General features: G+C 47.6%; 2 protein-coding genes across 3 annotated transcripts in view; both read left to right on the plus strand.

Moving 5' to 3' along the window:
- The window catches only part of LOC115106878 (mediator of DNA damage checkpoint protein 1-like), a 28,530-nt gene extending 25,234 nt beyond the window's left edge, over positions 1-3,296 (plus strand). Inside the window, 1 exon segment of the mRNA XM_065008835.1 lies at positions 389-3,296. Coding sequence (XP_064864907.1) covers positions 389-712 — 324 coding nt within the window. The 3' untranslated portion in view covers positions 713-3,296.
- Positions 3,297-3,718: 422 nt separating this feature from the next.
- LOC115122530 (uncharacterized) overlaps positions 3,719-27,047 on the plus strand; it is a 75,237-nt gene continuing 51,908 nt past the window's right edge. Inside the window, exons 1-2 of one of the 2 annotated variants that reach the window (XM_065008842.1) lie at positions 3,719-3,916; positions 18,160-18,228. In XM_065008842.1, coding sequence (XP_064864914.1) covers positions 18,174-18,228 — 55 coding nt within the window. In that variant the 5' untranslated portion in view covers positions 3,719-3,916; positions 18,160-18,173. Of the gene's footprint in view, positions 3,917-3,977; positions 4,175-18,159; positions 18,229-27,047 lie in introns of those variants that run through there. The other variant, XM_065008836.1, reaches the window with a different exon arrangement.

The raw sequence follows: 27,047 nt of genomic DNA on the forward strand, positions 1-27,047 counted from the left end.
CACATTTTGTTACGTTACAGCCTTGTTCTAAAAGATTTTTAAAAATTATTATAATAATTACATCAACACACGATACGCCATAATGACAAAACAAAACAGGTTTCTAGAAATGTTTTCAAATGTATTAAATATAAAGACTAGACCTCTCAGATGGTCTTTTGGAGAAGGCAGGGCAGGCAAGCTGCATTAACTGTTAATGTTGTGGTTGTGTTTAATGGGCAGCTCTCCCATAAGCTCAGTTCTGACTGAGCAGCAAGCAGGCTATCTATTATATTATTATTTCCTTTTTACTTCCTGTTTAGCAAACTGGCCCTAGTGATGACACTGATTTGTAAATTTAAAAGGGAAAATGAAACTCCAAATAAGAGCATGCCCTCTCCTCTCTCAGGGTTATGAGGTCCATGTGACCAGGTCAGTGTTGCCAGAGCCAGCCCAGATGAAGGACATCATCGTCTGTAGCGGAGCTCGCTTCCTCTCCAAGATGCCCTCCACTCAGAAGGTCCAGGCCCGGACCCTAGTGATATCGTGTGGGGAGGACTGGTCTCTCTGTGCTCCTGCACTCTCTGCTTCTCTCCCCGTCCTCAGTGCTGAGTTCCTGCTAACTGGTATATTACAGCAGAGAGTGGACCTGGTAACCCATGTCCTCTCAGCCCCCAAACCCAGGGCCCAGCCAGGAGCCAAAGGCCAGGCCAGTGGCAGGAAGAGAACGTAAAACAAAAACAAAATTCACCTGGGTGGTATTCATTAGTGCATACTGTAGCAAAACATTATGCAACAGAAAACAAAAACTAGTGTTGGACAAGTTCAGGTAAACCCTCCCTGTTTTAGTCTGTTTTCTTCCGATAGGTGAATTTGACCCTGTCTACAGGGCCAGGGAGAAGAATGCATTACAGTTCCAGAGAAGACCGCAGACAGACGACACCCGTGTGTGTGATGGTGTGTGTGATGGTGTGTGTGATAGCATGCAGCACCCACCTCCACCTGTATAGAGAACATTAGCAGGACCAGGCCTCAGAGGAGTGGTAACTACAGTACTACTACCCTGGAGGGGCTGGAGACCATTAGACACCTGAGAGAGGGGAGAATGAGGATTCGGATGTACAAGAGACAGTGGCAGCATCCCAAATGGGACCCTATTGCCTACTTTTGACAAGAGCCCTGCACTATGTAGGGAATAGAGTGCTATTTGGGACGCCAATGTAAAAGGCTGGTGAGAGGAGACATCCACCTGTATGACCAACTAGACAAGATAGTTGAGAATGTATTCACTCAGATACGAAGACAAACAAACCCAAGATATGGAAATCTATTCCTATGTTCGAGGGTAGAGAATACATGCAGGGAAATGCTCTGAATAGATTTGTTTATAAAAAAAAATGTAAATATGAGGTAACAGAGAGAAGAGACAGAATACATGAGATAATTTACTGCCTATCCCAGTCATATTTATTTTATCTGTCTCTTCCCTCCCTCTCCTGATCCTTCATCTACAGTTGAAGTCGGAAGTTTATATACACCTTAGCCAAATACATTTGAACTCAGTTTTTCACAATTCCTGACATTTAATCCTAGTAAAAATTCCCTGCCTTAGGTCAGTTACGATCACCACTTTATTTTAAGAATGTGAAATGTCAGAATAAAAGTAGAGTGATTTATTTCAGCTTTTAGTTATTTCATCACATTCCCAGTGGGTCAGAAGTTTACATACACTCAATTAATATTTGGTAGCATTGCCTTTAAATTGTTTAACTTGGGTCAAACGTTCCCAGGTAGCCTTCCACAAGCCTCCCCTGGCCCATTCCTCCTGACAGAGCTGGTGTATAACTGAGTCAGATTTGTAGGCCTCCTTGCTCGCACATGCTTTTTCAGTTCTGCCCACAAATTTTCTATGGGATTGAGGTCAGGGCTTTGTGATGGTCACTTCAATACCTTGACTTTGTTGTCCTTAAGCCATTTTGACACAACTTTGGAAGTATGCTTGGGGTCATTGTCCATTTGGAAGACCCATTTGCGACCAAGCTTTAACTTCCTGATGTCTTGCTTCAATATATCCACATAATTTTCTTCCCTCATGATGCCATCTATTTTGTGAAGTGCACCAGTCCCTCCTGCAGAAAGCACCCCTACAACATGATGCTGTCACCCCCGTGCTTCACGGTTGGGATGGTGTTCTTCGGCTTGCAAGCCTCCCCATTATTCCTCCAAACATAACAATGGTCATTATGGCCAAACAGTTCTATTTTTGTTTCATCAGACCAGAGGACATTTCTCCAAAAAGTACGATCTTTGTCCCCATGTGCAGTTGCAAACTGTAACCTGGCTTTTTTTATGGCGGTTTTGGAGCAATGGCTTCTTCCTTGCTGAGCTGCCTTTCAGGTTATGTCGATATAGGACTCGTTTTACTGTGGATATAGATACTTTTGTACCTGTTTCCTCCTGTTATTCTGGGATTGATTTGCACTTTTCGCACCAAAGTACATTAATCTCTAGGAGACAGAACGCGTCTCCTTCCTGAGCGTTATGACGGCTGCGTGGTCCCATGGTGTTTATACTTTCATACCATTGTTTGTACAGATGAACGTGGTACCTTCAGGCATTTGGAAATTTCTCCCAAGGATGAACCAGACTTGTGGAAGTCTACAATTTTTTTTCTGAGGTCTTGGCTGATCTCTCTTGGTTTTCCCATGATGTCATGCAAAGAGGCACTGAGTTTGAAGGTCGGCCTTGAAATACATCCACAGGTACACCTCCAATTGACTCAAATGATGAAGCTTCTAAAGCCATGACATCATTTTCTGGAATTTTCCAAGCTGTTTAAAGGCACAGTCAACTTAGTGTATGTAAACTTCTGACCCACTAGAATTGTGATACAGTCAAATATAAGTTAAATAATCTGTCTGTAAACAATTGTTGGGAAAATTACTTGTCATGAACAAAGTAGATATCCTAACCGACTTGCCAAAACGATAGTTTGTTAACGAGATTTGTGGAGTGGTTGAAAAACAAGTTTTAATGACTCCAACCTAAGTGTATGTAAACTTCCGACTTCAACTGTATACTGATTAATAGCCATCCTCTCGCCTTTGTATAAAGATAACATATATATGTGTGTCTATTGCGCGAGGGTAATGTGGAATATACCAGGTCTTCACTAGCTGTGATTGCTGAAGGGACATTTCTTCAGTCTTAGAGAAAGGACTGAACTGATTGTTTTAATGCTGCTCGTCCATCTACATCTTTGTATGTAGGAGTTAAATGTGTCTTTATTTACCGACCAATAAACCTTTCATACTGAACTTCTGAGTGATTAGTTCAATTGTATTTTTGTGCGGTGGAAATTAATTATGGCATATGTTTCGATGTTTTATAATGTTTTGGCTACCATTTCATTAAGTGTGTTTTTAGGTCAATTAATGGCGGTCAATGGACGAATGTTATCTGTGTTCTGTCCCTTCGTTCTGGCATAGTCTGGGCTTTGAGATGTTTTAATACATCATAGATATACTCGATTGAGGTTGAACTAAATCCTTAGACTCAGCCTTCACTTCTACGTCTCGGCTGAATAGCCTATACACAATAAAGCCATTATGTTTCATTATAAGGGAAATAAACCACTTCAGATAAAAAGACAAACAACAAGCAATCGTTGCCTTGCTTGGGGCAATCGAATCCGGTGTTTACCGAGAATAGTCGAGCGGCTCCGACCGAGAGCAAAAGCCGACATATTCTGAGCATCTTCCAAATGTTCAGCCCCAGTCGTCAAGTGCTGCTCTTGGGGGGCGCGATTGAGAGGGAGGGTGACACCAAGAACGGAGAGAAATACATGCATCAATAGGCTAGGCTACATATTTCTCCTCCTACAAACACATAACGTTGCCTACTCTGTCAATACGGAGGAGGTAGTGTGAATTTAAAGGTGAGTGAGCTAAGGGGATAATTGTCTTTTTTAAATTTTTTTTTTTTTTTTTTACATGTGGTGGATGTGATGAGATTCTTCAAATAAATTCGCCGCCTGGTGCGTGACGGGTTAAATTCTGCAGTTTTTGGTGAGATGCTGGTGAGGGTGTCTGTTGGCTTTCCTGCATATTGAGATGTTAGGTTAATAGCCGATTATTATCCGATAAGGGCTTTACTGGATGAAAACAGGGCGTGCTTGTTCCGGAGAAGATGAAAGGTGAGAAAATTGTGATTAGGTTGTTACGTTTATTGGGGGGAACGATTAAACAGACTATGCGCATCATTGGGATGGTGGTATGATGGGACACGTCTTCAATAATGCATTACCATGCTGATTTCCCAGTCTGCTCTACAGAATGCCACACACGGGTGAAATCATTAAGCTACACAGGTTGGATAGGCTCGTGCCGGTCCCTATTTATGCCCATTTAGATTAGGCCTATAGCCTAATGTAAAACATTGCTTCAGAATTTGAGCCATAGCCTATGACAAGAAAAACTCACTGAAACAATGTAGCCTAACAGGGATATGCAATAGGCTATGTTATTTGAAATATCCGAGAATATTCCCATCATGGAATGCAACATGTCGCCTTAATTCGCAGTACCTCTTAATTCATGTACAGATGATTTGTTTGACTCAGTTTGGCACTGTAAGATTATTGATGCATAATACACATCTAATCAATGCAAATGAGTAGTCTACGGATCCTGTCTACCAATCAGTATATCTTAATATGTAGGACTATTATTTTTTTATCGAATGGTTTAGCCAATACTGAATCATTTATTTTTAAAGCATCCATCCATTATAAATTGAACGATAGTGCTCCTGCCTCCGGTGCTGTGCAGTGTCGCCCCCGCCGCTTATATGTTGATGACATATGGTGGCCTGAGTCTGCGCTGCCTGCATGTTACAATTGCCAACAGTTCAGGTACATGGCAGTACAGTACAGTACAGTGTGCGCTGCTGGTCATCAGTCACCCCTGATCGCTGTTAAGGGATGGCACTGCTATTCAAGCCTTTTTATCCTCTGAGGTTTATCTGTTGGGATTTTATGAACACGTGTTTGTCTTGTACACAAGAGACTAATCAAAAGATGTGGGAATATTCCCATGTCTTGTTACTGTTGGGATTATTTTAATATGTTCTGGTTATGATAGAAACACATTACACACCTATTTGTTTTTGCTGTCTGTCTCTAATTTGGCACATATATATTTTGATTGGAAGACTGTAACCTGGAAGTGATGCTGAATGATGTATTGCTACCTCTTGTAATGGCCTATTTTCAACTGTCACAATTAGTAAATGATGAAGCTACATCTCATCTGTGAGTTGTCTTTCTATGTCCTCACTTGAAAGACAATGATGAGTTGAGGATAAGGACATTTACTGTAGCACTCTTCCCCCTCATGACCTCTGATCTGACACAATCTGACAGGTGAATGCAATATGGTGGAAACCTGTCCACTCCTTTCATATATATAAGAGAGAGTGAGAGACTGAGAGGGAGAAATACAGAGAGAGAAAGACAGAGAGGGATAGAGAGAAATACACATAGAGAGAGGGGGAGAAAGAGAAATACAGTTGAAGTCAGAAGTTTACATACACTAGGTTGGAGTCATTAAAACTCGTTTGTCAACCACTCCACACATTTCTTGTTAACAAACTATAGTTTTGGCAAGTCGGTTGGGACAACTACTTTGTTCATGACACAAGTAATTTTTCCAACAATTGTTTACAAGTTGACTGTGCCTTTAAACAGCTTGGAAATTTCCAGGAAATTATGTCATGGCTTTAGAAGCTTTTGATAGGCTAATTGACATCATTTGAGTCAATTGGAGGTGTACCTGTGGATGAATTTCAAGGTTTCTTCAAACTCAGTGCCTCTTTGTTTGACATCATGGGAAAATCAGCCAAGACCTCAGAAAAAAATTGTGGACTTCCACAAGTCTGGTTCATCCTTGGGAGCAATTTCCAAACACCTGAAGGTACCACATTCATCTGTACAAACAATAGTACGCAAGTATAAACACCATGGGACCACGCAGCTGTCATACCGCTCAGGAAGGAGACGCGTTCTGTCTCCTAGAGATGAACGAACTTCGGTGTGAAAAGTGCAAATCAATCCCAGAACAACAGCAAAGGACCTTGCTGAAGATGCTGGAGGAACAGGTACAAAAGTATCTATATCCACAGTAAAACGTATCCTATATCGACATAACCTGAAAGGCTCCTTAGCAAGGAAGAGGCCACTGCTCCAAAACCACCATAAAAAAGCCAGACTATGGTTTGCAACTGCACATGGGGACAAAGATTGTACTTTCTGGAGAAATGTCCTCTGGTCTGATGAAACAAAAATAGAACTGTTTGGCCATAATGGCCATCGTTATGTTTGGAGGAGAAAGGGGGAGGCTTGCAAGCCGAAGAACACCATCCCAACCGTGAAGCACGGGGGTGACAGCATCATGTTGTGGGGGTGCATTGCTGCAGGACGGACTGGTGCACTTCACAATATAGATGGCATCATGAGGATGGAAAATTATGTGGATATACTGAAGCAACATCTCAAGACATAAATCAGGAAGTTAAAGCTTGGTCACAAATGGGTTTTCCAAATGGACAATGACCCCAAGCATACTTCCAATGTTGTGGCAAAATGGCTTAAGGACAACAAAGTCAAGGTATTGGAGTGGCCATCACAAAGCCCTGACCTCAATCCTATAGAACATTTGTGGATGGAACTGAAAACGCGTGTGCGAGCAAAGAGGCCTACAAACCTGACTCAGTTACACCAGCTCTGTCCGGATGAATGGGCCAAAATTCCCCCAACTTATTGTGGGAAAGTTGTGGAAGGCTACCTGAAACGTTTGACCTAAGTTAAACAATTTAAAGGCAATGCTACCAAATACTAATTGAGTGTATGTAAACTTCTGACCCACTGGGAACATGATGAAAGAAATAAAAGCTGAAATATTCATTATATAAATATGAATTCTCTCTACTACCATTCTGACATTTCACATTCTTAAAATAAAGTGGTGATCGTAACTGACCTAAGACAGGGAATTTTTACTGGGATTAAATGTCAGGAATTGTGAAAAACTGAATTCAAATGTATTTGGCTCAGGTGTATGTAAACTTCCGACTTCAACTGTACAGTGAGATAGAGACATGGACCTAGACAGAGAGAGAGATAGAGAGAATATTTTTTTAGAGTACTCAAAGACGGAAAGGCGGTGGATAAATGAAGAGTCAGTCTATGTCTGTGTGGTATGAGACCTCATCCATCATCCATTTTGATTTACACAACACTTCCAGGCAGGCAGCCCAGGGCTGCATCTCAACAGTCTAAAGTGGAGTCTTCCCCTTGTCTCCTTTCCTTTATCCGTCTCCTTGCCACAAAATTGATGAAAGCAATATGGTTGATGTGTATTGTTGTGAATCTGCTTTCACCTATCAAGTAGTTTTACACTCATCAGAGCAGATGAAGGAAAGGAGACTGAGAGACTATTGAGATGCACCCATTGTCATTTTAACTAACCAGAAACCCATGACCTCCAGTAAACCACCTAAAGTAAACATTCAGCCTGTGTACTGTTCTGTTGGCGCAGTGATACCTTTTGCTTTTCGGACACTTCATGATTTAAGAATGTATTTTCTGATGAGGGAGGAGAGGAGGGAAAGAGGAAGAGAGGAAGTGAATATTGGTCATGTGTGTTTGTGTCTACGTGATTTATGGACAAGTGTGTGTGCATGTGTGTGTGTATTGTATCTAGTGTGTGTGTGTGTTTGGGGTGTGCATTTCCTTGCAGCCTGACTGGATACTTTGCCTTCATTACAGTGACAGAAGTATTAGGGGATAGATGCACCAACCACTGGGGTTATGTAAGCCAAGGAGAATGAAGGAAATGATTTGAAGGTGAAGGAATGAAGGACAGACAGACAGAGACATCTTTGTGGGGTTCATGCATCTGCAGTCATTGAAGGCTTTTCCGCCTCTTTAAAGGAGCTCAACAAAGGCCTGTCTGTACCTCCTCCTCTCTCCCTTCTCAGTGACCAGAGACTCAGAGGCTGCATCTCAAATGGCACCCTATTCCCTATATAGTGCCCTACTTTTGATCAGAGCCGTATGGACCCTGGTCAAAAGTAGTGGAATACATAGGGTGCCATTTGGAACAAATCCCACATCTCAGATGAAGACAGACACAGTCTTTGAGTTCAGAGTGGGATGCTGCTGGAGCTGAGATTTTATAAGATAAGGAGGAGGAGAGGGTGAAAGGAGGCATGAGAGGAGAAAGAGAGAGGGAGGGAGAGAAAGAGAGGGTGGGGAGAAAATAAGAATGAGAGGGAAGGACAGAGGAGGCATAGCAGAAATGGAATGGGAAATAAAGAGAGAGAAGAGAGGGATAGAGAGAGTGGCATGAGGCAGAACAGGAAATAGAATGAGGAATAAAAAGAGAGAAGAGAGGGATAGAGAGAGTGGCATGAGGCAGAACAGGAAATAGAATGAGAAAAGATAGAAGGACAGAAAGCAGGAGAGGAGAGAAAGTCAGACAGAAAAAAAGAGAGAACTGGACAAATTGGAAGATCGATGAGAAGATGATGCAGGGAAGGAAAGAGGATAAGAGATGTGGGAAGAAATAGAGAAAGAGGGAAGCAGGAAAATAAAATAAAGAGGGTGGCTGTAAAAAGAGAGTGAAATACATGACAGATAGAGAGGGACTGATAGAGAGGGACTGAGAGAGGGACTGAGAGAGAGGGACTGAGAGAGAGGGACTGAGAGAGAGGGACTGATAGAGAGGGACTGATAGAGAGGGACTGCGAGAGAGGGACTGATAGAGAGGGACTGAGAGAGAGGGACTGATAGAGAGGGACTGAGAGAGGGACTGATAGAGAGGGATTGATAGAGAGGGACTGAGAGAGAGGGACTGATAGAGAGGGACAGAGAGGGACTGATAGAGAGGGACTGAGAGAGGGACTGATAGAGAGGGACTGATAGAGAGGGACTGATAGAGAGGGACTGAGAGAGGGACTGATAGAGAGGGACTGAGAGAGGGACTGATAGAGAGGGACTGAGCTAGGGACTGATAGAGAGGGACTGATAGAGGGACTGATCAAATCAAATCAAATCAAATTTTATTTGTCACATACACATGGTTAGCAGATGTTAATGTGAGTGTAGTGAAATGCTTGTGCTTCTAGTTCCGACAATGCAGTGATAACCAACAAGTAATCTAACTAACAATTCTAAAACTACTGTCTTATACACAGTGTAAGGGGATAAAGAATATGTACATAAGGATATATGAGTGAGTGATGGTACAGAGCAGCATACAGTAGATGGTATCGAGTACAGTATATACATATGAGATGAGTATGTAGACAAAGTGGCATAGTTAAAGTGGCTAGTGATACATGTATTACATAAGGATGCAGTCGATGATGTAGAGTACAGTATATACGTATGCATATGAGATGAATAATGTAGGGTAAGTAACATTATATAAGGTAGCATTGTTTAAAGTGGCTAGTGATATATTTACATCATTTCCCATCAATTCCCATTATTAAAGTGGCTGGAGTTGGGTCAGTGTCAATGACAGTGTGTTGGCAGCAGCCACTCAATGGTGGCTGTTTAACAGTCTGATAGCCTTGAGATAGAAGCTGTTTTTCAGTCTCTCAGTCCCAGCTTTGATGCACCTGTACTGACCTCGCCTTCTGGATGATAGCGGGGTGAACAGGCAGTGGTTCGGGTGGTTGATGTCCTTGATGATCTTTATGGCCTTCCTGTAACATCGGGTGGTGTAGGTGTCCTGGAGGGCAGGTAGTTTGCCCCGGTGATGCGTTGTGCAGACCTCACTACCCTCTGGAGAGCCTTACGGTTGAGGGCGGAGCAGTTGCCGTACCAGGCGGTGATACAGCCCGCCAGGATGCTCTCGATTGTGCATCTGTAGAAGTTCGTGAGTGCTTTTGGTGACAAGCCGAATTTCTTCAGCCTCCTGAGGTTGAAGAGGCGCTGCTGCGCCTTCTTCACGACGCTGTCAGTGTGAGTGGACCAATTCAGTTTGTCTGTGATGTGTATGCCGAGGAACTTAAAACTTGCTACCCTCTCCACTACTGTTCCATCGATGTGGATAGGGGTGTTCCCTCTGCTGTTTCCTGAAGTCCACAATCATCTCCTTAGTTTTGTTGACGTTGAGTGTGAGGTTATTTTCCTGACACCACACTCCGAGGGCCCTCACCTCTCCCTGTAGGCCGTCTCGTCGTTGTTGGTAATCAAGCCTACCACTGTTGTGTCGTCCGCAAACTTGATGATTGAGTTGGAGGCGTGCGTGGCCACGCAGTCGTGGGTGAACAGGAGTACAGGAGAGGGCTCAGAACGCACCCTTGTGGGGCCCCGTGTTGAGGATCAGCGGGAGGAGATGTTGTTGCCTACCCTCACCACCTGGGGGCGGCCCGTCAGGAAGTCCAGTACCCAGTTGCACAGGGCGGGGTCGAGACCCAGGGTCTCGAGCTTGATGACGAGCTTGGAGGGTACTATGGTGTTGAATGCCGAGCTGTAGTCGATGAACAGCATTCTCACATAGGTATTCCTCTTGTCCAGGTGGGTTAGGGCAGTGTGCAGTGTGGTTGAGATTGCATCGTCTGTGGACCTATTTGGGCGGTAAGCAAATTGGAGTGGGTCTAGGGTGTCAGGTAGGGTGGAGGTGATATGGTCCTTGACTAGTCTCTCAAAGCACTTCATGATGACGGAAGTGAGTGCTACGGGCGGTAGTCGTTTAGCTCAGTTACCTTAGCTTTCTTGGGAACAGGAACAATGGTGGCCCTCTTGAAGCATGTGGGAACAGCAGACTGGTATAGGGATTGATTGAATATGTCCGTAAACACACCGGCCAGCTGGTCTGCGCATGCTCTGAGGGCGCGGCTGGGGATGCCGTCTGGGCCTGCAGCCTTGCGAGGGTTAACACGTTTAAATGTCTTACTCACCTCGGCTGCAGTGAAGGAGAGACCGCATGTTTTCGTTGCAGGCCGTGTCAGTGGCACTGTATTGTCCTCAAAGCGGGCAAAAAAGTTATTTAGTCTGCCTGGGAGCAAGACATCCTGGTCCGTGACTGGGCTGGGTTTCTTCTTGTAGTCCGTGATTGACTGTAGACCCTGCCACATGCCTCTTGTGTCTGAGCCATTGAATTGAGATTCCACTTTGTCCCTGTACTGACGCTTAGCTTGTTTAATAGCCTTGCGGAGGGAATAGCTGCATTGTTTATATTCGGACATGTTACCAGACACCTTGCCCTGATTAAAAGCAGGGGTTCGCGCTTTCAGTTTCACGCGAATGCTGCCATCAATCCACGGTTTCTGGTTTGGGAATGTTTTTATCGTTGCTATGGGAACGACATCTTCAACGCACATTCTAATGAACTCGCACACCGAATCAGCGTATTCGTCAATATTTTCATCTGACGCAATACGAAACATGTCCCAGTCCACGTGATGGAAGCAGTCTTGGAGTGTGGAGTCAGCTTGGTCTGACCAGCGTTGGACAGACCTCAGCGTGGGAGCCTCTTGTTTAAGTTTCTGCCTGTAGGCAGTGATCAACAAAATGGAGTCGTGGTCAGCTTTTCCGAAAGGGGGCGGGCAGGGCCTTATATGCGTCGCGGAAGTTAGAGTAACAATGATCCAAGGTTTTACCACCCCTGGTTGCGCAATCGATATGCTGATAAAATTTAGGGAGTCTTGTTTTCAGATTAGCTTTGTTAAAATCCCCAGCTACAATGAATGCAGCCTCCGGATAAATGGTTTCCAGTTTGCAAAGAGTTAAATAAAGTTCGTTCAGAGCCATCGATGTGTCTGCTTGGGGGATATATACGGCTGTGATTATAATCGAAGAGAATTCTCTTGGAAGATAATGCGGTCTACATTTGATTGTGAGGAATTCTAAATCAGGTGAACAGAAGGATTTGAGTTCCTGTATGTTTCCTTCATCACACCATGTCTCGTTAGTCATGAGGCATACGCCCCCGCCGCTCTTCTTACCAGAAAGATGTTTGTTTCTGTCTGCGCGATGCGTGGAGAAACCCGTTGGCTGCACCGCATCGGATAGCGTCTTCCCAGTAAGCCATGTTTCCGTGAAGCAGAGAACATTGCAGTCTCTGATGTCCCTCTGGAATGCTACCCTTGCTCGGATTTCATCAACCTTGTTGTCAAGAGACTGGACATTGGCAAGAAGAATGCTGGGGAGTGGTGCGCGATGTGCCCTTGTCCAGAGTCTGACCAGAAGACCGCTACGTTTCCCTCTTTTTCGGAGTCGTTTTCTTGGGTCGCTGCATGCGATCCATTCCGTTGTCCTGTTTGTAAGGCAGAACACAGGATCACGCACGCGAAAACATATTCTTGGTCGTACTGATGGTGAGTTGACGCTGATCTTATATTCAGTAGTTCTTCGACTGTATGTAATGAAACCTAAGATGACCTGGGGTACTAATGTAAGAAATAACACGTAAAAAAACAAAAAACTGCATAGTTTCCTAGGAACGCGAAGCGAGGCGGCCATCTCTGTCGGCGCCGGAAGAGGGACTGAGAGAGGGACTGAGGAAGGAAGAGAGAGTGACAGATAGAGCTGGACTGATAGAGAGGGACTGATAGAGAGGGACTGAGGAAGGAAGAGAGAGTGACAGATAGAGCTGGACTGGATAGAGAGGGATAGAGAGGGACTGAGGGAGGAAGAGAGAGAGGGACTGAGGAAGGAAGAGAGAGTGACAGATAGAGCTGGACTGGATAGAGAGGGACCGAGGGAGGACGAGAGAGTGACAGATAGAGAGGGACTGAGGAAGGAAGAGAGAGTGACAGATAGAGCTGGACTGATAGAGAGGGACTGAGGGAGGAAGAGAGAGTGACAGATAGAGAGGGACTGAGGAAGGAAGAGAGAGTGACAGATAGAGCTGGACTGATAGAGAGGCACTGAGGAAGGAAGAGCGAGTGACAGATAGAGAAGTCTAGGTGAATAGGGGACAGAAAGAGAGAGATACAGAAAGAGGAGGGGAAGAAAAGAGGGAGGGAGTGAAGGATAGCAGATGGCCCAGTCCGGCAGTCCATGGTTAAAAAGCCCAAAGGAGAGGAGTGTGTGTGTGTGTGTGTGTGTGTGTGTGTGTGTGTGTGTGTGTGTGTGTGTGTGTGTGTGTGTGTGTGTGTGTGTGTGTCACTGTAAACCCAGTGAGGCACCAGGGTGTTGTTTCCCTTACAAAAAAAAACATGTCAAATTTGTCCTTTTTATTTTTATTTAAAAAAAATATTTTAAAAACACGTCTGACTCACATGTCTGCTTTTCCCACATGACATTTTTCACTTGATTTGTTCACATATGAAAAATGTATGTGAAATGTCACAAGAGTCCGAAAACTATGTGTCTGACTCATGTGAATGTTTTTTATTTTACATGAGACATATTTCACATGATTTGTTTACACCTGTGTTCACACGTGTCCATAAACCACGTGTTTTTTCACGTGTTCCTTTCACATGATTTGTTTACACCTGTGTTCACACGTGTCCATAAACCACGTGTTTGTTCACGTGTTCCTTTCACATGATTTGTTTACACCTGTGTTCACACGTGTCCATAAACCACGTGTTTGTTCACGTGTTCCTTTCACATGATTTGTTTACACCTGTGTTCACACGTGTCCATAAACCACGTGTTTTTTCACGTGTTCCTTTCACATGATTTGTTTACACCTGTGTTCACACGTGTCCATAAACCACGTGTTTTTTTACGTGTTCCTTTCACATGATTTGTTTACACCTGTGATTACACACGTGTCCATAAACCACGTGTTTTTTCACGTGTTCCTTTCACATGATTTGTTTACACCTGTGTTCACACGTGTCCATAAACCACGTGTTTTTCACGTGTTCCTTTCACATGATTTGTTTACACCTGTGTTCACACGTGTCCATAAACCACGTGTTTTTTCAGGTGTTCCTTTCACATGATTTGTTTACACCTGTGTTCACACGTGTCCATAAACCACGTGTTTTTTCACGTGTTCCTTTCACATGATTTGTTTACACCTGTGTTCACACGTGTCCATAAACCACGTGTTTTTTTCACGTGTTCCTTTTTGTTCACATGATTTGTTTACACCTGTGTTCACACGTGTCCATAAACCACGTGTTTTTTCACGTGTTCCTTTCACATGATTTGTTTACACCTGTGTTCACACGTGTCCATAAACCACGTGTTTTTCACGTGTTCCTTTCACATGATTTGTTTACACCTGTGTTCACACGTGTCCATAAACCACGTGTTTTTTCACGTGTTCCTTTCACATGATTTGTTTACACCTGTGTTCACACGTGTCCATAAACCACGTGTTTTTCACGTGTTCCTTTCACATGATTTGTTTACACCTGTGTTCACACGTGTCCATAAACCACCGTGTTTTTCACGTGTTCCTTTCACATGATTTGTTTACACCTGTGTTCACACGTGTCCATAAACCACGTGTTTTTTCACGTGTTCCTTTCACATGATTTGTTTACACCTGTGTTCACACGTGTCCATAAACCACGTGTTTTTCACGTGTTCCTTTCACATGATTTGTTTACACCTGTGTTCACACGTGTCCATAAACCACGTGTTTTTTCACGTGTTCCTTTCACATGATTTGTTTACACCTGTGTTCACACGTGTCCATAAACCACGTGTTTTTCACGTGTTCCTTTCACATGATTTGTTTACACCTGTGTTCACATCGTGTCCATAAACCACGTGTTTTTTCACGTGTTCCTTTCACATGATTTGTTTACACCTGTGTTCACATCCATAAACCACGTTTTTTCACGTGTTCCTTTCACATGATTTGTTTAACCTGTGTTCACGTGTTTTTTTTTCACGTGTTCCTTTCACATGATTTGTTTACACCTGTGTTCACACGTGTCCATAAACCACGTGTTTTTTCACGTGTTCCTTTCACATGATTTGTTTACACCTGTGTTCACACGTGTCCATAAACCACGTGTTTTTTCACGTGTTCCTTTCACATGATTTGTTTACACCTGTGTTCACACGTGTCCATAAACCACGTGTTTTTTCACGTGTTCCTTTCACGTGATTTGTTTACACCTGTGTTCACACGTGTCCATAAACCACGTGTTTTTTCACGTGTTCCTTTCACATGATTTGTTTACACCTGTGTTCACACGTGTCCATAAACCACGTGTTTTTTCACGTGTTCCTTACACATGATTTGTTTACACCTGTGTTCACACGTGTCCATAAACCATGTGTTTTTTCACGTGTTCCTTTCACATGATTTGTTTACACCTGTGTTCACACGTGTCCATAAACCACGTGTTTTTTCACGTGTTCCTTTCACATGATTTGTTTACACCTGTGTTCACACGTGTCCATAAACCACATGTTTTTTCACGTGTTCCTTTCACATGATTTGTTTACACCTGTGTTCACACGTGTCCATAAACCACGTGTTTTTTCACGTGTTCCTTTCACATGTGATTTTATGTAAAATGTTTCTGGCCCCAAATGATTCCAGAAACTATTTTTTCCTCCTTAAATGGAGTAGAAGATCTTGGATTATATGCTTCACAGGTCCTCTATAAACAACAGTGCAGATAATTCCCCTTATGTGCTGTAGTAACACAAAGATATGAACATGTTTCACACGCCTGTGTTCACACATTATGATATAACATCAAATCCAATTTGATTTGTCACATGCACCAAATACAACAGTGAAATGCTGAATACAGTGAAATGTTTAATTACAAGCCCTTAACCAACAATACAGTTTTAAGAAAAACATGTTCTTATTACCATGTAATTCTTCGGTAATAAGAACACAGCAAAGTGTTCCCAACGCCATGTCCCAACGCAGAATCAACCTATACAGACAGAACATGGCTGTACCAAGGTGTCACAACTGATGTGTGGTTGTTGCTGGTGTTTTCTGAGGGACCCTCTCCTCTGGGGCTCCGCTGTGTCCTGTCTTTTGGTTCAGATGTAATCAAATGACTGTGCTTTCAGGCTATGATAGTGGCTCGGCTCTCTGCCCAGTGTAGTGTGTAAGAGTCTGGGAGAGAGAGAGAAACAGAGAGAGGAGAAGATTATATAAGAGTGTCTTGTAGCAGAGAGAGATGGTGGTTGGGGAATTATGACATTATCACATGCTAATTGTCCTCATTAACAAATGAGAGCAGCAGGTTTTCTGCTCCTGCCAACAGATCGGGTCTCTGCAGGTGGCTTAATGCTTCCTGCTTTGTACACACATTCCCTCTCTATTTCACACACACAGACACACACACACACACACACAGCCAATAGTTCAGGCCTGTTTCATCTCTAGTGTTCAGGATCGCAGTGTCCTACAGTGTTTACACTCCTGATTAAGCATCCTGTTGCAGAATAACTTTCCTTCTATGCAGGACATTTAAAATGTGAAATGTATTTGAGGTTTCAAAGGGATTCTTCAAAGTTTGTAATATTCACTTTGAAATTTCAGACTTGATTTGCCCTAATGAAAAATGTATCAACCCCTACAAAAATGTCCATTAATTATAATCCACATAATAATTCACATTTCCTGTTGCTGCAGGATTATTTTCCTGCTGTAGCAAACTGGCTGTAATTAAGGAAAAGGTGGATCTCTGTTTGAAACCCAGCCAAGTAATTGTCCAGCTCCCCCCAGTCCCAATTACCATTAATTATTACCAGGCTGTTTTAATTCAGGCATGTTCACTGACACCTAATCAATATACCAATCCCTGTCTGGATCCATTGGGAGCCTCTCGTTTGTACATGTCAAAATATAACATCAAACATTTTGCATTGGTGGTAAATTGAATTCCCCTGGACATCAGGTGTAGGGATTCAATGCTGCAAAATATCTACTGAGCAGATTTTTCTTTAAGTAATCATGTGTTGACAGTCGTCAGTAGATGAAAAACCTTGGCCATGTTGGAATACTTTGAACTTGATTGATATAACGTGACTGATATAACGTGACTGATATAACGTGACTGATTTAACGTGACTGATATGACGTGACTGATATAACGTGACTGATATAACGTGACTGATGAACACACACACACACACACACACACACACACACACACACACACACACACACACACACACACACACACACACACACACACACACACATACATACACACACACCCCCCCCACACACACACATACATGCACACACACCCCACACACACACACACACACACACACACACACACACACACACACACACACACACACACACACACACACACACACACACACACACACACACACACACACACACACACACACACACACACACACACATACATACACACACACCCCACACACACACACACACACATACATACACACACACCCCACACACACATACATACACACACACACACACACACACACACACACACACACACACACACACACACACACACACACACACACACACACACACACACACACACACACACACACACACACACACACACACACACACACACACACACACACACACACACATACATACACACACACACACACACACACACACACACACATACACACACACACCCCACACACACACACACACACACACATACATACACACACACCCCACACACACATACATACACACACACACATACATACACACACACCCCACACACACATACATACACACACACACACACACACACACACACACACACACACACACACACACACACACACACACACACACACACACACACACACACACACACACCACACACACACACACACACACACACACACACTGCATTCACTCCTCTGGTGATGTCAGACAAGTTAAGTGATCCAAAGGACATCCTCTCGGCTCCACTTCATGCACTGATCACACCATGAGAAGGCTTTCACCACCACAACATTCTATCGTTGTCTATGAATTAGCTAATGGAGCACCTCCCTCACCCTCACCCTCACCCCCACCCATCCAAACACAATCAGATGGAGACACAGAAAGAACAACTGAGGGAGGAGAAGAGGATGTGGAGGGGACAGTTAGAGATGGAGTGGCATTATATTCTAATGTGCCACTTATCAAACACCATTTTTGTTTATACTCAATCTTTCCTTTATCTTATCTTCCCTTCATCTCTCCTTCTTTCCAGAGCCAGGAGATCTGATGAAGATGAAGACAGTCAGTGTGGCGGTGGTGCTGACCTTGCTGCTCTGCTCAGGTATGTCGTTAAGCCCAGAGATGTATGACCAGTTATGATAAGGTCACATGAGATAATACTTTATTGAGGCTAAAAGGGGGAATGTGACGGTAGCAGTCATCCATCTCTGATTCAGTTGAGTTATGTGGAGCTGTCCAGAGTAGTGTTGTCCAGAGTAGTGTGGAGCTGTCCAGAGCAGTGTGGAGCTGTCCAGAGCAGTGTGGACCTGTCCAGAGTAGTGTGGAGCTGTCCAGAGTAGTGTGGAGCTGTCCAGAGCAGTGTGGGGCTGTCCAGAGTAGTGTCCAGAGTAGTGTTGAGCTGTCCAGAGTAGTGTGGAGCTGTCCAGAGTGGTGTGGAGCTGTCCAGAGTAGTGTGGATCTGTCCAGAGTAGTGTGGAGCTGTCCAGAGCAGTGTGGAGCTGTCCAGAGTAGTGTGGGGTTGTCCAGAGTAGTGTGGAGCTTTCCAGAGTAGTGTGGAGCTGTCCAGAGTAGTGTGGAGCTGTCCAGAGTAGTGTGGAGCTGTCCAGAGTAGTGAGTAGTGTGGAGCTGTCCAGAGCAGTGTGGAGCTGTCCAGAGTAGTGTGGAGCTGTCCAGAGCAGTGTGGAGCTGCTGTCCAGAGCAGTGTGGAGCTGTCCAGAGCAGTGTGGAGCTGTCCAGAGTAGTGTCCAGAGTAGTGTGGAGCTGTCCAGAGCAGTGTGGAGCTGTCCAGAGCAGTGAGTAGTGTGGGGCTGTCCAGAGTAGTGTGGAGCTGTCCAGAGCAGTGTGGAGCAGTGTGGAGCTGTCCAGAGCAGTGTGGAGCTGTCCAGAGTAGTGTGGAGCTGTCCAGAGCAGTGTGGAGCTGTCCAGAGTAGTGTGGGGCTGTCCAGAGTAGTGTGGAGCTTTCCAGAGTAGTGTGGAGCTGTCCAGAGTAGTGTGGAGCTGTCCAGAGTAGTGTGGAGCTGTCCAGAGCAATGTGGAACTGTCCAGAGCAATGTGGAGCTGTCCAGAGTAGTGTCCAGAGTAGTGTCCAGAGTAGTGTGGGGCTGTCCAGAGTAGTGTGGCACTGTCCAGAGTAGTGTGGAGCTGTCCAGAGTAGTGTGGAGCTGTCCAGAGTAGTGAGTAGTGTGGAGCTGTCCAGAGTAGTGTGGAGCTGTCCAGAGCAGTGTGGAGCTGTCCAGAGTAGTGTGGAGCTGTCCAGAGTAGTGTGGAGCTGTCCAGAGCAGTGTGGAGCTGTCCAGAGCAGTGTGGAGCTGTCCAGAGTAGTGTCCAGAGTAGTGTGGAGCTGTCCAGAGTAGTGTGGAGCTGTCCAGAGCAGTGTGGAGCTGTCCAGAGCAGTGTGGAGCTGTCCAGAGCAGTGTGGAGCCGTCCAGAGTAGTGTCCAGAGTAGTGTGGAGCTGTCCAGAGTAGTGTGGATCTGTCCAGAGCAGTGTGGAGCTGTCCAGAGCAGTGTGGAGCTGTCCAGAGCAGTGTGGAGCTGTCCAGAGTAGTGTCCAGAGTAGTGTGGAGCTGTCCAGAGCAGTGTGGAGCTGTCCAGAGCAGTGAGTAGTGTGGGGCTGTCCAGAGTAGTGTGGAGCTGTCCAGAGCAGTGTGGAGCTGTCCAGGGCAGTGTGGAGCTGTCCAGAGTAGTGTGGAGCTGTCCAGAGCAGTGTGGAGCTGTCCAGAGTAGTGTGGGGCTGTCCAGAGTAGTGTGGAGCTTTCCAGAGTAGTGTGGAGCTGTCCAGAGTAGTGTGGAGCTGTCCAGAGTAGCTGTCCAGAGTAGTGTGGAGCTGTCCAGAGTAGTGAGTAGTGTGGAGCTGTCCAGAGGTAGTGTGGAGCTGTCCAGAGCAGTGTGGAGCTGTCCAGAACAGTGTGGAGCTGTCCAGAGCAGTGTGGAGCTGTCCAGAGTAGTGTGGAGCTGTCCAGAGCAATGTGGAACCTTCCAGAGCAATGTGGAGCTGTCCAGAGTAGTGTCCAGAGTAGTGTCCAGAGTAGTGTGGGGCTGTCCAGAGTAGTGTGGCGCTGTCCAGAGTAGTGTGGAGCTGTCCAGAGTAGTGTGGAGCTGTCCAGAGTAGTGTGGAGCTGTCCAGAGTAGTGTGGAGCTGTCCAGAGTAGTGTGGAGCTGTCCAGAGCAGTGTGTGGAGCTGTCCAGAGTAGTGTGGAGCTGTCCAGAGTAGTGTGGAGCTGTCCAGAGCAATGTCCAGGCAGCTGCTGTCCAGAGTAGTGTCCAGAGTAGTGTGGAGCTGTCCAGAGCAGTGTGGAGCTGTCCAGAGCAGTGAGTAGTGTGGGGCTGTCCAGAGTAGTGTGGAGCTGTCCAGAGCAGTGTGGAGCTGTCCAGAGCAGTGTGGAGCTGTCCAGAGCAGTGTGGAGCTGTCCAGAGTAGTGTGGGGCTGTCCAGAGTAGTGTGGAGCTTTCCAGAGTAGTGTGGAGCTGTCCAGAGTAGTGTGGAGCTGTCCAGAGTAGCTGTCCAGAGTAGTGTGGAGCTGTCCAGAGTAGTGAGTAGTGTGGAGCTGTCCAGAGTAGTGTGGAGCTGTCCAGAGCAGTGTGGAGCTGTCCAGAACAGTGTGGAGCTGTCCAGAGCAGTGTGGAGCTGTCCAGAGTAGTGTGGAGCTGTCCAGAGCAGTGGAACCTGAGCAATGTGGAGCTGTCCAGTGTCCAGAGTAGTGTGGAGCTGTCCAGAGTAGTGTGGAGCTGTCCAGAGCAGTGTGGAGCTGTCCAGAGCAGTGTGGAGCTGTCCAGAGCAGTGTGGAGCCGTCCAGAGTAGTGTCCAGAGTAGTGTGGAGCTGTCCAGAGTAGTGTGGATCTGTCCAGAGCAGTGTGGAGCTGTCCAGAGCAGTGTGGAGCTGTCCAGAGCAGTGTGGAGCTGTCCAGAGTAGTGTCCAGATGTCCAGAGCAGTGTGGAGCTGTCCAGAGCAGTGAGTAGTGTGGGGCTGTCCAGAGTAGTGTGGAGCTGTCCAGAGCAGTGTGGAGCTGTCCAGGGCAGTGTGGAGCTGTCCAGAGTAGTGTGGAGCTGTCCAGAGCAGTGTGGAGCTGTCCAGAGTAGTGTGGGGCTGTCCAGAGTAGTGTGGAGCTTTCCAGAGTAGTGTGGAGCTGTCCAGAGTAGTGTGGAGCTGTCCAGAGTAGCTGTCCAGAGTAGTGTGGAGCTGTCCAGAGTAGTGAGTAGTGTGGAGCTGTCCAGAGGTAGTGTGGAGCTGTCCAGAGCAGTGTGGAGCTGTCCAGAACAGTGTGGAGCTGTCCAGAGCAGTGTGGAGCTGTCCAGAGTAGTGTGGAGCTGTCCAGAGCAATGTGGAACCTTCCAGAGCAATGTGGAGCTGTCCAGAGTAGTGTCCAGAGTAGTGTCCAGAGTAGTGTGGGGCTGTCCAGAGTAGTGTGGCGCTGTCCAGAGTAGTGTGGAGCTGTCCAGAGTAGTGTGGAGCTGTCCAGAGTAGTGTGGAGCTGTCCAGAGTAGTGTGGCGCTGTCCAGAGTAGTGTGGAGCTGTCCAGAGTAGTGGTGTGGAGCTGTCCAGAGTAGTGTGGAGCTGTCCAGAGTAGTGTGGAGCTGTCCAGAGTAGTGTCCAGAGCAGTGTGGAGCTGTCCAGAGTAGTGTCCAGAGTAGTGTGGAGCTGTCCAGAGCAGTGTGGAGCTGTCCAGAGCAGTGAGTAGTGTGGGGCTGTCCAGAGTAGTGTGGAGCTGTCCAGAGCAGTGTGGAGCTGTCCAGGGCAGTGTGGAGCTGTCCAGAGCAGTGTGGAGCTGTCCAGAGTAGTGTGGGGCTGTCCAGAGTAGTGTGGAGCTTTCCAGAGTAGTGTGGAGCTGTCCAGAGTAGTGTGGAGCTGTCCAGAGTAGCTGTCCAGAGTAGTGTGGAGCTGTCCAGAGTAGTGAGTAGTGTGGAGCTGTCCAGAGTAGTGTGGAGCTGTCCAGAGCAGTGTGGAGCTGTCCAGAACAGTGTGGAGCTGTCCAGAGCAGTGTGGAGCTGTCCAGAGTAGTGTGGAGCTGTCCAGAGCAATGTGGAACCTTCCAGAGCAATGTGGAGCTGTCCAGAGTAGTGTCCAGAGTAGTGTCCAGAGTAGTGTCCAGAGTAGTGTGGGGCTGTCCAGAGTAGTGTGGCGCTGTCCAGAGTAGTGTGGAGCTGTCCAGAGTAGTGTGGAGCTGTCCAGAGTAGTGTGGAGCTGTCCAGAGTAGTGTGGAGCTGTCCAGAGTAGTGGTGTGGAGCTGTCCAGAGTAGTGTGGAGCTGTCCAGAGTAGTGTGGAGCTGTCCAGAGTAGTGTCCAGAGTAGTGTGGAGCTGTCCAGAGTAGTGTAGCGCTGTCCAGAGTAGTGTCCAGAGTAGTGTGGAGCTGTCCAGAGCAGTGTGGGGCTGTCCAGAGTAGTGTGGCGCTGTCCAGAGTAGTGTCCAGAGTAGTGTGGAGCTGTCTAGAGTAGTGTGGCGCTGTCCAGAGCAATGTGGAGCTGTCCAGAGTAGTGTGGAGCTGTCCAGAGTAGTGTGGAGCTGTCCAGAGCAGTGTGGGGCTGTCCAGAGTAGTGTCCAGAGTAGTGTAGCGCTGTCCAGAGTAGTGTCCAGAGTAGTGTGGAGCTGTCCAGAGCAGTGTGGAGCTGTCCAGAGTAGTGTGGCGCTGTCCAGAGTAGTGTCCAGAGTAGTGTGGAGCTGTCCAGAGCAGTGTGGAGCTGTCTAGAGTAGTGTGGCGCTGTCCAGAGCAATGTGGAGCTGTCCAGAGTAGTGTCCAGAGTAGTGTGGAGCTGTCCAGAGTAGTGTGGCGCTGTCCAGAGTAGTGTGGAGCTGTCCAGAGTAGTGTGGAGCTGTCCAGAGTAGTGTGGCGCTGTCCAGAGTAGTGTCCAGAGTAGTGTGGAGCTGTCCAGAGTTGTGTAGCGCTGTCCAGAGTAGTGTCCAGAGTAGTGTGGAGCTGTCCAGAGCAGTGTGGAGCTGTCCAGAGCAGTGTGGAGCTGTCCAGAGTAGTGTCCAGAGTAGTGTGGAGCTGTCCAGAGCAGTGTGGAGCTGTCCAGAGCAGTGTGGAGCTGTCCAGAGTAGTGTGGAGCTGTCCAGAGTAGTGTCCAGAGTAGTGTGGAGCTGTCCAGAGCAGTGTGGAGCTGTCCAGAGTAGTGTGGCGCTGTCCAGAGTAGTGTCCAGAGTAGTGTGGAGCTGTCCAGAGCAGTGTGGAGCTGTCTAGAGTAGTGTGGCGCTGTCCAGAGCAATGTGGAGCTGTCCAGAGTAGTGTCCAGAGTAGTGTGGAGCTGTCCAGAGTAGTGTGGCGCTGTCCAGAGTAGTGTGGAGCTGTCCAGAGTAGTGTGGAGCTGTCCAGAGTAGTGTGGCGCTGTCCAGAGTAGTGTCCAGAGTAGTGTGGAGCTGTCCAGAGTAGTGTAGCGCTGTCCAGAGTAGTGTCCAGAGTAGTGTGGAGCTGTCCAGAGCAGTGTGGAGCTGTCCAGAGCAGTGTGGAGCTGTCCAGAGTAGTGTCCAGAGTAGTGTGGAGCTGTCCAGAGCAGTGTGGAGCTGTCCAGAGCAGTGTGGAGCTGTCCAGAGTAGTGTGGAGCTGTCCAGAGCAGTGTGGAGCTGTCCAGAGTAGTGTGGGGCTGTCCAGAGTAGTGTGGAGCTTTCCAGAGTAGTGTGGAGCTTTCCAGAGTAGTGTGGAGCTGTCCAGAGTAGTGTGGAGCTGTCCAGAGTAGCTGTCCAGAGTAGTGTGGAGCTGTCCAGAGTAGTGAGTAGTGTGGAGCTGTCCAGAGTAGTGTGGAGCTGTCCAGAGCAGTGTGGAGCTGTCAAGAGCAGTGTGGAGCTGTCCAGAGTAGTGTGGAGCTGTCCAGAGTAGTGTCCAGAGTAGTGTCCAGAGTAGTGTCCAGAGTAGTGCGGGGCTGTCCAGAGTAGTGTGGCGCTGTCCAGAGTAGTGTGGAGCTGTCCAGAGCAGTGTGGGGCTGTCCAGAGTAGTGTCCAGAGTAGTGTAGCGCTGTCCAGAGTAGTGTCCAGAGTAGTGTGGAGCTGTCCAGAGCAGTGTGGAGCTGTCCAGAGTAGTGTGGCGCTGTCCAGAGTAGTGTCCAGAGTAGTGTGGAGCTGTCCAGAGCAGTGTGGAGCTGTCCAGAGTAGTGTGGCGCTGTCCAGAGTAGTGTGGAGCTGTCCAGAGTAGTGTGGCGCTGTCCAGAGTAGTGTCCAGAGTAGTGTGGAGCTGTCCAGAGTAGTGTAGCGCTGTCCAGAGTAGTGTCCAGAGTAGTGTGGAGCTGTCCAGAGCAGTGTGGAGCTGTCCAGAGCAGTGTGGAGCTGTCCAGAGTAGTGTCCAGAGTAGTGTGGAGCTGTCCAGAGCAGTGTGGAGCTGTCCAGAGCAGTGTGGAGCTGTCCAGAGTAGTGTGGAGCTGTCCAGAGCAGTGTGGAGCTGTCCAGAGTAGTGTGGGCTGTCCAGAGTAGTGTGGAGCTTTCCAGAGTGGTGGAGCTGTCCAGAGTAGTGTGGAGCTGTCCAGAGTAGTGTGGAGCTGTCCAGAGTAGCTGTCCAGTGTGGGAGCTGTCCAGAGTAGTGAGTAGCTGTCCAGAGTAGTGTGGAGCTGTCCAGAGCAGTGTGGAGCTGTCCAGAGCAGTGTGGAGCTGTCCAGAGTAGTGTGGAGCTGTCCAGAGTAGTGTCCAGAGCTGTCCAGAGTAGTGTCCAGAGTAGCTGTCCAGAGTAGTGTGGAGCTGTCCAGAGTAGTGTGGAGCTGTCCAGAGTAGTGTGGAGCTGTCCAGAGTAGTGTCCAGAGTAGTGTGGCGCTGTGTGTCCAGAGTAGTGTGGAGCTGTCCAGAGCAGTGTGGAGCTGTCCAGAGTAGTGTGGCGCTGTCCAGAGTAGTGTCCAGAGTAGTGTGGAGCTGTCCAGAGCAGTGTGGAGCTGTCTAGAGTAGTGTGGCGCTGTCCAGAGCAATGTGGAGCTGTCCAGAGTAGTGTCCAGAGTAGTGTGGAGCTGTCCAGAGTAGTGTGGCGCTGTCCAGAGTAGTGTGGAGCTGTCCAGAGTAGTGTGGAGCTGTCCAGAGTAGTGTGGCGCTGTCCAGAGTAGTGTCCAGAGTAGTGTGGAGCTGTCCAGAGCAGTGTGGAGCTGTCCAGAGCAGTGTGGAGCTGTCCAGAGCAGTGTGGAGCTGTCCAGAGTAGTGTGGAGCTGTCCAGAGTAGCTGTCCAGAGTAGTGTGGAGCTGTCCAGAGTAGTGTGGAGCCAGAGTAGTGTGGAGCTGTCCAGAGCAGTGTGGAGCTGTCCAGAGCAGTGTGGAGCTGTCCAGAGCAGTGTGGAGCTGTCCAGAGTAGTGTGGAGCTGTCCAGAGCAGTGTGGAGCTGTCCAGAGTAGTGTGGAGCTGTCCAGAGTAGTGTGGTAGCTGTCCAGAGTAGTGTGGGGCTGTCCAGAGTAGTGTGGAGCTGTCCAGAGTAGTGTGGAGCTGTCCAGAGTAGTGTGGAGCTGTCCAGAGTAGTGTGGAGCTTTCCAGAGTAGTGTGGAGCTTTCTAGAGTAGTGTGGAGCTGTCCAGAGTAGTGTGGAGCTGTCCAGAGTAGCTGTCCAGAGTAGTGTGGAGCTGTCCAGAGTAGTGTGGAGCTGTCCAGAGCAGTGTGGAGCTGTCCAGAGTAGTGTCCAGAGCTGTCCAGAGCAGTGTGGAGCTGTCCAGAGTAGTGTGGAGCTGTCCAGAGTAGTGTGGAGCTGTCCAGAGCAGTGTGGAGCTGTCCAGAGTGTGGAGCTGTCCAGAGCAGTGTGGAGCTGTCCAGAGTAGTGTGGGGCTGTCCAGAGTAGTGTCCAGAGTAGTGTGGAGCTGTCCAGAGTAGTGTGGAGCTGTCCAGAGTAGCTGTCCAGAGTAGTGTGGAGCTGTCCAGAGTAGTGTGGGTGGAGCTGTCCAGAGTAGTGTGGAGCTGTCCAGAGCAGTGTGGAGCTGTCCAGAGTAGTGTGGAGCTGTCCAGAGCAGTGTGGAGCTGTCCAGAGTAGTGTGGAGCTGTCCAGAGCAGTGTGGGCTGTCCAGAGCAGTGTGGAGCTGTCCAGAGTAGTGTCCAGAGTAGTGTCCAGAGCTGTCCAGAGTAGCTGTCCAGAGCAGTGTGGAGCTGTCCAGAGTAGTGTGGCGCTGTCCAGAGCAATGTGGAGCTGTCCAGAGTAGTGTCCAGAGTAGTGTGGAGCTGTCCAGAGTAGTGTGGAGCTGTCCAGAGTAGTGTGGAGCTGTCCAGAGTAGTGTGGCGCTGTCCAGAGTAGTGTCCAGAGTAGTGTGGAGCTGTCCAGAGTAGTGTAGCGCTGTCCAGAGTAGTGTCCAGAGTAGTGTGGAGCTGTCCAGAGCAGTGTGGAGCTGTCCAGAGCAGTGTGGAGCTGTCCAGAGTAGTGTCCAGAGTAGTGTGGAGCTGTCCAGAGCAGTGTGGAGCTGTCCAGAGCAGTGAGTAGTGTGGAGCTGTCCAGAGTAGTGTGGAGCTGTCCAGAGCAGTGTGGAGCTGTCCAGAGTAGTGTGGAGCTGTCCAGAGCAGTGTGGAGCTGTCCAGAGCAGTGTGGAGCTGTCCAGAGTAGTGTCCAGAGTAGTGTGGAGCTGTCCAGAGCAGTGTGGAGCTGTCCAGAGTAGTGTGGCGCTGTCCAGGGTGTCCAGAGTAGTGTGGAGCTGTCCAGAGCAGTGTGGAGCTGTCCAGAGTAGTGGGAGCTGTCCAGAGTAGTGTGGAGCTGTCCAGAGTAGTGTGGAGCTGTCCAGAGTAGTGTGGGGCTGTCCAGAGTAGTGTGGAGCTGTCCAGAGTAGTGTGGAGCTGTCCAGAGTAGTGTGGCGCTGTCCAGAGTAGTGTGGAGTGTGGAGCTGTCCAGAGTAGTGAGTAGTGTGGTAGCTGTCCAGAGTAGTGTGGAGCTGTCCAGAGCAGTGTGGAGCTGTCCAGAGCAGTGTGGAGCTGTCCAGAGTAGTGTGGAGCTGTCCAGAGCAGTGGAGCTGTCCAGAGCAGTGTGGAGCTGTCCAGAGTAGTGTGGAGCTGTCCAG

The sequence above is a fragment of the Oncorhynchus nerka genome, linkage group LG3 (genome assembly GCF_034236695.1).
Source record: "Oncorhynchus nerka isolate Pitt River linkage group LG3, Oner_Uvic_2.0, whole genome shotgun sequence".
Taxonomy (NCBI): Eukaryota; Metazoa; Chordata; class Actinopteri; order Salmoniformes; family Salmonidae; genus Oncorhynchus; species Oncorhynchus nerka.